General features: G+C 42.5%; 1 protein-coding gene across 1 annotated transcript in view; it reads right to left on the bottom strand.

Annotated features, from left to right (window-relative positions):
• tafa5a (TAFA chemokine like family member 5a) overlaps positions 1-10,985 on the bottom strand; it is an 81,889-nt gene extending 70,904 nt beyond the window's left edge. The window contains exon 1 of the mRNA XM_070854089.1: positions 10,895-10,985. Within this exon, the coding sequence (XP_070710190.1) occupies positions 10,895-10,985 (91 nt within the window). The remainder of the gene's footprint in view (positions 1-10,894) is intronic.
• Between the last annotated feature and the right edge of the window lie 2,144 nt (positions 10,986-13,129).

The raw sequence follows: 13,129 nt of genomic DNA, 5'->3' as shown, positions 1-13,129 counted from the left end.
ATTTATTCACTATCTTGAAGAAGAGTGTGTGTTCAGAATGTATGATGAAACACACACACACACACACACACACACACACACACACACACACACACACACACACACACACACACACACACACCACACGCCACACACTCACACAGTCTGTTTGATAAATTAGACTTGGAGCTACAGGAATTTGCTTTGCAGTGTACTAAGGCAAACACAAGATAGTACATACAAGCTGTCAAGCTCCAGTGTACATCTGCAAGAGTGTGTGTATATGCATATGTCTGCATTTGTATTTGTCACCACACCTCTGCATGTTACCTTGACGTACACGGATGTTTGCAGCCTCGACGTTGATCTGCAGAAAATGTGAGGCCGCGTGTTTACACGCCAACCTCGTCGCGTAGGCTTGCTCCGAGACACGCCGGAAAACACATGCAGGAGGTAAATCGCACCAAAAGGACCCACATGTCAATGTTTCCTCTCCCCGCCATTTGATTTAAGCAAGGGCATTACGTTTCCTGCATCCCACAAGCCTTATTTCCTTTCAGCTCACTGGATGTGGCATTATCCTTGAGCTTATGTGGCAGTGCACTAGGTATAATTTATTGTCTGTTCAGCAAGGCAAATGTGCAAGCCTGGCATATTTCATTTGCTGAATACATATCATTAAAATATGATTTTTTCCCCACCTTTTTTGTGTTTCACACTGTGTGGTGAAATGCTATCTAGGGTACTTCTGATTCATGCCCTTACTGTGAATTTGCTCGTGATAATAACCTCTGAAATATGGAATATTGGCTACACTCTGTGTGAGGAGAAGAGGCCAGCTAAGTCAATGTTATGAAAGGGAAAAGACGTGTGGTAGAGTCAGATCACATCAGTGCACATCAATGCATACCAAATAGAAAAGTGTGCATTGCTTCTCAGATGATGAAATCAGGTTAGAAAAAGCAGTGACCCTCCTAACCTCTTATGCATACTTCTATTTGAGCTCAAACAGACAGCTAGCAAGCCCATGCTGCCGTAGCACCTATAGCAGTGAAACCAGCTTAACTTGTAAATTATTGTGTGCGCAGTGTGTATTCTATATGTATTACCTTTAAGTGAAGAATGTGGCTTTAAAAAGCAGCAGCACTGTAAAGAAACAACACAGCACAGACGAAAGCTTTCTGTATTCATGAGTTTGGTTTTAACAGTCCCTGCAGGTACAATAATGAAGTTCCTCTCCCCCATGTGGAATGGACCGTAATGATTATGATGAAGCAGAATCGCCGGCTGTTTTTCCTTTTTCTTTTTTTTTTTCTCTTTCTTCCCTTTCCCTGCTGTTGTATTGACAGAGCTGTAAAAAATAAGCATAAAAATATATGTAGCAGTGATGTAACTGTTAAAAAAGGGCTATTAACAGTGGCAGAGAGAAGGGTAAGCCTAGTTCTGCAAGACCGGAGAGTCTGCAAAAACTTGAGCTATTCTATAATTGCACAAACAATGTCACAAAGCAATATGAAGACTAAGAAAATCTGCATTTTCAGTTTGTCTCAGCAGAGCATACATCAGAATATCTGTCTGCTTTTTCTCTCTTAAAACTTCAATAATACAATGAAGTTAGTGTACTACAAGACTCGTCAATCAATTTGGGGAGTGATAGCTGGTTCCACTTTTGCGTTTTGAATTTCATGGATCACAGATTATGCATTCAATATGCTGCACAACTTCCTAAGACAAAGAAGCTCCAATGAGTAAACAAGATAAAACATGCAATCATTTAAATAATGTTATTCAAACCACCTGTTGGATCACAATTTGACACTGTAATGCTTGCCAGCTATGTCAATTATGTCAATGATGATCATCATAAGTGCGGCAAACGTGTTGAGTTATCTCGCTTTGTTGCATGACTAACATCCATGTCAGCACCTTTCCATCCGCATGCCATAATGGCATTAGAAGATAAATGAGTGGCACCGCTTGTTATGACCCATAATGTTATGGCTTGTCCTTTACAGTGAGCTAAACCCATTTTCTGTTACTGTGTTAGATAGAGAATAGGAATTGGAACCCCACAAGCAATTTATTCAAGGGTGCAACAAGCTAAAGAGATGTGACATGCCAATGTTTTTTAGTGATTTTCATTATGTGTCATTCTATTCTAATTCATTTTCAATTGGACCATAAGAGCTGCCGCCGTAAGCAGTACAAAAGGCAGGAACAAACGAAGGAGGATCTTGTTTAGCTGCAAGACATTCCAAGAAAGAAAATAATGATCTTTATGAAATTGCTTTAGACACAATCTGACAGCCGAGACAAAGCAAGTGGCTGGCCTTGTTCGAATCGATAAAGCCTCCATTAGATTTCTAAAGAGTAACATACAATTTGTTTCGGTGGAGCAGCATAGCATCGGTTATATTCTGCCCCTTTGACACGAGAAGCTAATGCTCTATAGCCAACCTAATGCAAGATTAAACCTACATTTCTGTCAGATGGAAATGGAAAAATGCTTCGAACGCACTGGGTCCATAAAGCATGACCAAGCCAGTTATCACAGACACCACATTTGTGTCACAATGGCCTCCAGGGCCAAGCTTTTGTGAAGCAAGAAAAAACCCTGTTTCCAAATCCATTCAAATGACTGTGATCTCACGCACAAAGAAGATCAAACTTCTTAAGTAGCTATTGATCAGCTAGATGAACAGAGACACAGCGATTGATCGAAAAGGGGAATGACCTCAGCTCTACCTTTGACACAGGAGGGAAGCACAAATTGAAACCGCAGAAAGGTAAGCACACTTCTCACCCATCATTTCCTCGAGAATGTGTGGATGTATCACACTCAAGCACCGTGGTGGTCACTAAATCAATAGTCTGGAGAGTTAGCTTATGAATAAAATGGACGGAGGGTCTGGCTCAATTCCCTCAAATCAGCACTCTTTGAGCTTGTATATCTTGATGAATATACTATAAGCTTGGGTTAGATCATCTGAGGGGAGGGACGGTCTTCTGTTTGAGAGATGGTCATGATGGACATGTTGCCAGTGTTGCAAGAATGAAGTCCAAAGGAATCCGCCCTTCCTTAGAGGAAAATGCTGATCTGAGAGGATCTTTCTCCCACCAGCTGACAAGCAGATAGACAAATGGCCTCACTAGTCTCTAACCTCTCAAACTACTGGCCCTCCTTCTTCTTGTTCTACTCGTGTGTGTGTGTGTGTGTGTGTGTGTGTGCGTGTGCATGCTGCCTACCAAACACTCCCCCTACTTCATTCAATCTCATATGCGTGTATGTGTGTGTATGTGTGTGTGTGAAGACACACTTACATGACTAATTTATACAGTCGAGCTCTATCGCCCTGACCAGAACACGTTCCCTGGCTACAGCATGAGGTTTTAATTAAAGATACAGCTGCAGTTATTAAAACCACTCAATCCTTTATGCATTTTTACACATCTTACATTCAAGAAGAGCACCATCTAGCAATCTGTGCTAGCTTGCTTATCGGTGCCACAATTTACTGCACGTTACACATTTTATCATCAGCATCTGTATTACATTCATGCGCCTGAGGATGGTAAGATGTAGCATTCCTTGCTGATTCAAGGTTTTACAGAGTAGCTCAATTCCATGTCTTCTATGTCTTCACTGGTGGGGCCTCGGGGAGTTTTAGACGGCACTTCATGGGTGGAAGGGCAGGAATGAAGTGTGTTAGGTCGATGTCTTTCTGACATCACTATTTCCAAAGGCCAATGAGTCTCTCCAGTAAAAAAAATGGAACCCAGGGAGGATCCTCACAGCCAGCTTTTCATTAGAGTCGAACTCCAGCCACTGCCCTTTTTTATTGTCCCACAGCACTGCCAAAACGCAATCAATAGGACTTTAGGAAAACTGGGTGCAATAGTGCACACTTTTTACTGTCCCACAATCAATAGGGACTGTGATAAACAGTGCCATGAGTAAATATCTGTAATTTCACCCAGACACACACACACACACACACACAGATAAAAAGTGCCTCTGGACAGAGGACACAGGGGGGTCATTAGGAGTACGCTTAGATTACCTTGAAAAAACCACCATGGGCCTCTGCTGCAACTGTGATTGATTAATTGAAGTGAATTAATTAACAAACCCTTGAAGTAATGAATCAATTACGCAATTGATTATTGCACGTTAGTCTTATGGATTGCAGCTGATACTGACCATTTAAAATAAATTATGCTCAAATGAAGTCAGTTTTCAGCAGATTATATGAGGAGGAATGCTCTGATTACCTGTGTGCTCCATCGCTGTGAGGGATTTCACATCAGAAAGGATTTGCCAAGTAAAACACGGTGATTGTGTCATTGCTTCTGTATTCTAAAGGAGTATTACTGCAGCATTAAATACACGCACATTATTTTACGTCACTTGAGCCTACAGCTGTGCCTCTGGGCTAAGCTCTCTAAAATCCCTCCTTTCTGCAGATTAATAATAGATGCTTAAAAAGGAAGAAATGCTTAATGACTACACCTCTGCTGTTGTATCTCTAAGTCATATTCAAGTCAGAGCTCATACTGCCATTCAGTCTGGCCTTGACTGTAATTAACCAATCTACATCTTTTAGATGCAGGTGACGCTTAGCAAACAACTACGCCTTATAATGGCTGCGCCTAAAGTGAGCTCTACATTCTGCTTCTTTAGCACAAGCACAATTGATATTCTGATGGAAAAATGAAACAGCGTTCACAGATGGCACAATAAAATTGAATGGTTGGAGTGAAATCTCTGCAAGAATACAAAAACAGGAAGACAAAATAGTATAGCATAACGAGGCAAACAGGAACAACAGTCTGTGTAAACAGTTGCAAAGCAGTCCTTCGGTATCTTACATAATCATCCACTATAAGACAATTTAATGAATTTGTAGAACTGGTCCCATTCCTGAAAAAAGGCTTGATGAATCGACTAGTCATTAACAGGCAATGGGGTCATATCTTGACAGCTGCAAGGGCATGCTGCATTCAAGGCATTGAAAGCACTGGTCTTTTTCTTGCAGTGACCCAGGCTTTGAGTGAAGGGCTTTGTAAAGGTGACCTGATAAGGCATCATTCCACAAGCACATCTTACAGAAAAAAATCCACCTGATGGCCTCTCATGTGACTGGCAAGATACAATGTGTTCCTGCACAAGCTGCATCGCCAATCATAGGGCATATTCAAGCTGACAACCTATAGACTCCAATTTTCCTTTCATTTTTTTTTTGTGAAAACTGCTCAGGCTAAAAAAGAAATGGTGAAAGACAGAAGCTACTTGGGAATGCAGACATGAGGTGCCGTCCTTTCTAACTCATGTCTAAAGACTTGACGGGGCTTCCCTTTCTCCACGGGCCACATACAGGCTTGACACCAAACATTCTCCACTGCTTGACCCAAATCTGCCTGAGACTGCTCCAAGCAGAGCTGCCACGCTACAGAGGGCCATTCAAATGTCTTTCTAATCCACACCGGGACAGCGCATATGTCTGTGGTAAAAGAAAACCGATTTTGGTTGCCTCATGTCAGGAGCAGTATATGAATACACAGATCGCTGTCGCTTTTGCCCATTATGGCTCACCCTGTGGTTTTACCTGCGGATCAATATCTGCAGTCGTCAGGCAGATTGGTGGCCTGTTTGGAGGAGGTAGAAGACATTGAAAGGCCACTGGGGTGTACAGACACAAGGATTTATGAATGAATAAAAAGGAAATATGTGACGATACTCCTGTTCAAGTTGTCAGCGCCACAGTTTAGGCAATATGCCTCTCTTTGAAGTATGAAACTGCAATGGTGTCTACAAGCAAAATGGGCACAGTTAAAATTGAGTAGAGGTTTACCAGGGATTCTCTTCATAACACCACAAGTCTAAATGGGGTATTTTTAAAAAAATCTACTTTAAATCAAATTCAGGCCTGATTTCACATATACTTATGGAGGTGTTTATTAAAAGAAAAACCTATGCCAAAGCGCAAAAAGTGACTGTTACATGAAATGTTCATTGGTCATAACCCAGATCATTCTATCTAAGGTAAAAATTTGTATTAGTATTAGTATACATGGTTCCATGTACACCAAGAAGCAGTACAGATCTATTATTCAAGATTATTCCGTTTATCTTCTCACAGCAACAATCATCTTTATTTATAGAGCACTTTTCAAAATCCACATTACAAAGTACTTCATAAAGGCAGCAAAAATAAAACAACAATTTAGTGTATGAAAACCAATGCAATGTAGGAAAAGTTAAGAACAGGGGAAAAAAAAGTTTTTAAAGAAAATAAAACCCAATTCAAAGAAATTTAAAACTCAAGTAAAAGCAAGAAAGGCTCTCTTATAAAAGTATGTTTTAAGAAGAAACTTCACAGACTCAGCCGGCCTGATTTCCTCTGGCAGATCTTTCTAGAGCCTCAGGGCCCTGATTGCAAATCCTCTGTCCCCTTTAGTTTTCAGCTGGGCCTCTCTGGGACACAAAAGACCTCTGGCAAAGGATCTCAAAGTATGTGCTGGCACAAACAGTACTAAGAGGTCAGAGATATAGCAGGGAGAGAGACCATGAAGAGCCTTAAAAGTAAGTAGCAAAATCTTAAAATCTATTGTAAAACACACTGGGAGCCAATGACAGTGATCTCTGTTTTATTCGAGTTCAGCAGAAGAATTTTTTTGGCATGCAGCTTTTTCCAAGGTCTGCAGATCTGACAGGCAGGTACATCTGCGTATCATCAGCATAAAAATGAAATGAAACACCAGGTCTACGAATGACGTTTCCAAAGGGAAACATGTACAGTATAAAGAAAATAAAATTGGTCCCAAAACTGACCCCTGTGGAACACCATACTTAAAACAAGAAAAATAAGAGATGCAGTTCTTCACAGGAATACAAAACCTCCCATTCAACAGGTAAGATGAAAGTCATTCTAAAGCTGTACTAGACATCCCCACCCAGGAGGGCAGTCTCAGTACTGTGATACTTCTAAACGACAGTGAAACTTTTTGAAAATGTTTTCATTTTCCAGTCCAGAGAAAAATTGCTTGGCCACTGTGTTTTCGAATTTTTTTTTTTTTCTTAAGTTGAAAAGTTGGTTAGTTGGAAATTGGTTTGAAGTTTTGACGGAGAGAGTGAACCAGACCAATTTTTTAGCAGTGGATTCACACAAACAGTTTCAAAATAATCAGGGACACAACTGACAAGAAACCGTTAAAACAGAAAGCAAAAGGGGCCAAACAGAAAAAAAAATGTTGCTGGAAGACATGGTAATGGGATAAAACAGGTTCAAACTACCTTGTTGCAGGGAAGGACATCGAAGTAAGTGGCACTAGGGGTAATAGAGGCTCTAACTGACTCCACTTTGTCAGTAAAATAAGATAAAAACATTTCACACTCAATATCACTTTAAGCTGGGGCACAAGGAAAGGCTAGATGTGCCAGCTGATCAGTAATTTCAAATAACAATCTAGGGTTATGTTAATGTGCAGAAATAAGTGCTGAAAAATGTGTTCTTGCATCCATCACCTTATTGTTAAACTGAAATAAAAAAAAAATGTTCAATCTGCTCTCTGCTCTCTTACATTCCTGTTCCCAGCTGCCAATATTGGTGTTTATCCAATGCTGCTTTCTATCTGAAAACTTAAACCTACCCTTTAGAAGTGCAATAGTGTTTTGTGAGTACAAGCAAATCAAATTGAAATGGTCAGACAGTTCACTGGGTGTGGGTTTAGTCAGACGGAGGTGACCATCAAACAATGCACAGAACTTTGAGGTGCTTTGCTCATCAGTGATGTAAATACACAAGGAGCAGGGTGATAGTGTTAATAATTAGAAATTCATAGTTAAAAACTATACATGATCGTGATACGTGATCAGATGCAGTCATAAGAGTAATTCCACAGTGGATATGTGACAATGGTATGCATTTGTCTGAACACACACACATACAGAAAATTCAAAATTAAAAGAAAAGTAGCATGAACAGCTATAGACGGACAGACAGACGGACAGACAGACAGACAGACAGACAGAGCTGCAGGCCCTACAAATGTCCTCATCATTTACAGCATCATAAGATAACTGTCTTTTCAAAAGATGTTTTTCACTAAGAATAAAAAGTTTTGACAACTTAATAATAAATAATTTTCCCACTACTTCGCAGTTTTAGTACTGTGTTAAGAGAGAGGTAGAGGCCACTGAGACACTCTTCATAACTTTTTAACTAATTGTGACACACCGGGTGCCTTAATTGCATGCTACACTTCTTTTTTTTTTTAACAATGAATAACATAATATCATTTTTGGAATGAAAGTCTTCATTATTTTACCTTAACCTGTGCTAGAGGAGGATTTACATTCCCATACCGAGAACGGTTCCATGAACCTGTCAGACTCTCTATTGCCATGTGACAAATATCTCGGCCAATGAAGAGCAAAATGGGATTTGCTCCATTGCCTGAATTATTGAAGTGGGCAGTGTGAGAAATTTATGGCGCAAAATTCATCCACATTCCCTATGCATAATGTTTTAATATGTTTCCATTCCCAATCCACCCTCCCTGCATCCTCATTCCTCATTGCACGGGATCCCATGTCACATTATGCAAGAGGCCTGACACAATGAGGTGTGCGACTCCCAAAAATACACTCGCTGGTGTGTTCGGCTATCTGGTGGGCTGGCGGAGAGATGACGTCTTGTTTCTTCGTGAGCACTGCCGAAATAACCATTCTGGATATGTAGCTAGCTAGCATTTCCACCTTTACTGGTATGATGATAACTCTATGTGCTAACATTTCACCTGCACACACATCTGCACCACCTGCAACAACACACACGCACACAAACAAGAACGCAAACACAGACATAGACAATCAATTCTTGGCATGATAGAGAGGAAACTAAAAATATTCCTTCCTTTTGTTCTTGCGTGTAACTCACAGTGGAGAAAGTTGTGTCGCAAAACCCTGATGTTCTCATAAAGGAATATGTGAGACAAGATTAAAAGGGGTCTGTTCTTTTGAACGCCTTTCATTATCCTCATCCCCCAAAAGACTGTCTCTAATGCAGTCCTTTGAATTCATTTTATCAGTTTGTATTATTAGCCTTAACAGCTGCTTTGACCTTGGCCACTCGTGTAGCCTAAAGTGAGCATAATTTCAACCCTCCTTTGTGTGCCTCTCTCCCACCATCTCTGCGTGGTAGGTTTCAGAAACCATGATGAACTTAAATTGCATCTTTTTGCCATAGAGCGACAAGCAGTTTTGCCCCCCAAAGTTAAAAGCTATTCGGTGTCAAGTTTGAAAGCAAAGAAAATGCAGGCTTAGGGGAAAAACACCTCGGTGTAAAAGCACAACATGATACAGACAAACAACTCTGCGGTGAAGGTCAAAAATATTGCCTTGCCAGTCAACAAGCTCGACAATGCTGATGGCTTGAATCTGATGAGTCCCTCGCATTAGCAAAGCCATGAGCAGCACATTTTTTCAAATTGTTAGGTGGCCACACAATCCTCTCTTTGACCTCTGTGGAAAAGGCTAGCATGCCACAGTAAATTAAAACTCTGAAGGAAGGCTTCGGGACATGTGCCAGTACAGAATCCTCAACTCCCCTTGTCTACCATTTTGGCTGGCAGGCAAATGTTTTTTCTGTTTCCCCCCTGCGGTATAGCTGGACATTCTCCTACCCTGCAGTGGTCCTGGACTGATCACCACGGTGAGGAGACTGTTTGCCACTGCTTGACCTGAATATTTGCCCAGGGCCGGAGGCAGGGAAGAGATGGCGGGCCATTCCAAGCCATGCTTCTCAAAAAAAAAAAAAAAAAATGGCACAAAAGGAAACCCATGACCGCTCTTAAGTGCCAAACAGACTCTGCTTGCCTGGGGTGTACATGTATAAGGGGAATATTAAGTGCTGTTTTTTGTGCCAGGTTCATACAGAACAGTAATTCCCTGGGTTACAACATTTGACTTTCATAAGGAGATTGAGCAGTAAGTGTACTCAACCTCTGTGTGTAGATCCCCCGTAGACAGGTATGATTTGTATTTATTATGCTACGTTGTAGGCGGAATTAATGATTTGTTACAAGGGGATAATCTGCCACAGTGAAACATCAGTTATGTTCTGATGGATTTGGTTTCTGACGATTGCCAGACTCATTAAATCACACGTCATTCACCCAGCTGAATGTCAGCAAATGAAACTCAATTAATTATCCCCAAAAGCTGCAGCCACTTGCCACAAATGCAGCCCTGGCCGCAGGCTGTGCCATCCATACAGCATGGCAGCGGTGACAGACACATTGTGGACAGCGTGCTGAAGCACTGAGCCTCGCTGTGAACTGTGTGTGTGTGTGTGTGTGTGTGTGTGTGTGTGTGTGTGTGTGTGAACGATGATCGGGATTGAAATGCATCCCGCCTTTAACATATATGGGCCAGAAAGCACAATAGAAGGTAAATGGAACGACATTAGAACCGCTTGACCTCAATGTTACCCTAAAGCTAGACTCTAGTGCCATCTATTGAAAACGTTTACAACAAATCAGTATTCTGTACAAACAGGGAACTGCTGCTTTTTTTGTCAGCACAGCTTGAACTTCTTTCTTCGATCGCACAAAAAAAAAAAGATCAATCGATCATCTTCTGACTTGTTGATGAGGACAATTGGAAATCACAGCCCAGCAAAGCCATCTGTGGTATTCATGCAAACTAATCTGCGGGCGTTGTGTTGGTGGGATTATTATTTTACACTGATTAAAAGGAAAAAGTCGACATTGGGTTGAGATTGCGCCGGACGACGGACACATTGCGCATTGGAATTATTGTTGCGGAAAACTTCATTTAAACTAGATGGGAGGCGATGGCGCATTGAAACAGTGCAAAAGTGCCATAGAAATCGGCGGAGTTCGGTGTGATTACCTTCTTTGAGCAGGCGGGAGTGAATGAGCAGGATGAGAAAGCAGCAGATCGCCGCTCCGGTCAGTGCCCACGCAACTCTGAGCAGCTGCATCCTGGCGTAGGAAGGTTTGTGGCGGAGCGAGAGACAGCCGTGCAGCGGGAGAGACGCACTCCACCTCAGCTCACACACGCGCGCTGACTCATATTCTGTTGGAATTCAGCATTCATCCCCTTCGTGCAAAATCCCCACTTGATAGTCCGGTTTGGATGTGATGGAGCTGGCTGGAATTCCGTGTGAGAACCAAAAATATGCGCTCTTGTAGCGCCGCCGGTGCGTCAGAGTGGTTCCAAAAAGGAGGGCGATTAACCCCCAATCGCCGTCTGAGGGGCTGACATCTTTTCCTCTCACCACTTCTCCTTCTCTGTTTTTTCCTCAACAGTCTGTCGTCGGCGTGTCGGTGGCGTCAGGCTGGGCAGAGCGGGCTGCGCCCCTCGGTGTGGCTCCGCGTTCGAGTGCGCACGGCAGTCCACGGCGATGCGGCGCGCAGATGATGATCACCGCTCTCCGCTGCATGTTACGCACATCTCTCCCACTGCTGGAGAGGCAGAGGCAGATACTGCCAACCAAGTCGCCTTGCAGACCCCCTCCCTCTCTCTCACTCTCTCGTTTCCCTTCCTTTCTCCGTTTCAGTCGCTCTCTCTCCCTCTCTCTCCCTCTCTTTCCCGTTTCTCCACTATATTGCTCCGTCGTTCCGTCACCTCCACCCCCCCCACCCCCCTGCCTCTCTCTCTTCCCCGGTTGATTCAGTCTAATGCAACTCTTGCCATTTACGCACGAGAGCTGCCAGTTTCATAAACTATGCATCTCCTGGATAATCCCTGTTCTTCTTCATCTGCGCGTCGTGCCTCTTAAAAACATTTTTAATTCCAACCCAGAGGCAGTGTGGATGGCAGCTTCCCTCTGACTTCCCCCTTGAAGGCAAATCAAACTGACCAAACACCAGGCAGCGCAGGTTCTTTCTATCCAGATAATCTAGAAAGATCAAAACAGTTGCTGGCGTGAATGTCTGCACATGTCTCCCCCTCCATCCCCGTGTGTGTTCCTCACAGGAGATCGACTGTTTTTCCTCTCTGCTTAGCTCCAGGTTACGTCACAACTCCCCCAAATAATCCTCCTCCAGTTACAAAGCATGAGACAGTCCTGCTATAAAAGGATGTTTCCACTGATAAATAAGTGAGTAAACCGCGGGCTGCCTAACAGACTGCAAACCGAGAGAAGTCAAACTTAGAAAAAGTGTTTTCACCTTCAATTTAAACCCCCATTTTGGTAAAATGATGTCATAAAGATTTATTTCTAGCCAAAGAGTTGGCATCGTGCATCCCAGATATTTTCAAAGGGAGCTGATTTAAGGTAGATTTCCTGCACTTCATTAGTAGATGCTGCAAAAGAGAAAAGATGTTAAAAAAGGGATGTTGCTGAGGAAATTCTGCACGTCCATATTAGCCAAGCCTCCCAGTTATTGACACAGGCAACAGGCTTTGGGTAGCCTAGCCTTAGGCTCATTCTCCAAGAATATTCAACACCCCCTGAAACCCATTACACATGTAGCCCAGAATTTCATCATATTACAAACATGACGAATTAATGCCATTGCAAATTCCTAAAAGCCTTTTCTCCTCTATTCTGGGTTTGATCCTTAAAAGGATATCAGGATCCTGTAAATGAAAGCAACCAAACTGGAGGACGACCAAAACAATAGCTTGTGTAATCCTCCTCTCCCTCCCGCTGACTGCTAACACAGCCATTGTTTCTGTTTTATGTGTGTTTGTTTGCCGTGTAAGTCTCACACGCAGCAAGAAAACATTCATTCATTCATGTCTTCAGCCAGTCAGTGAGCCAGTCATTCAGAAGAGACTGGTCAGTTAGCGAACAGTAACCCATATGGCCGCTCAAGTGCTCACGGCATTTGAAAGCAGCGTTTTCTCCTTGGGGTGCCTGTGAGTTTCATCCTTGCGTCTGTGTATTTATAATTGAATCAGAATGACATGGTCTGACGACTGACGGTGCCACTCAAACCAGAAAACTGTCATTGCAGTGTCAATAAGGTTGGCCCCTGCAGCTACTAGCACTAATTAGCTGATAACAGCCACTGCTGGCTGGCATGTGTGCCAGACTTTGCATGTGTCTGTGTGTGCACGCTGTGAATGTCTATGCCTTTGTTTGCATACCACTATGTGTGTGTTTATATCATGTTT

Source organism: Pempheris klunzingeri, chromosome 22 (assembly GCF_042242105.1).
Source record: "Pempheris klunzingeri isolate RE-2024b chromosome 22, fPemKlu1.hap1, whole genome shotgun sequence".
NCBI lineage: Eukaryota > Metazoa > Chordata > Actinopteri > Acropomatiformes > Pempheridae > Pempheris > Pempheris klunzingeri.
Note: the sequence above shows the minus strand (reverse complement) of the source record. Positions and strands in the feature narration are given on the sequence as shown.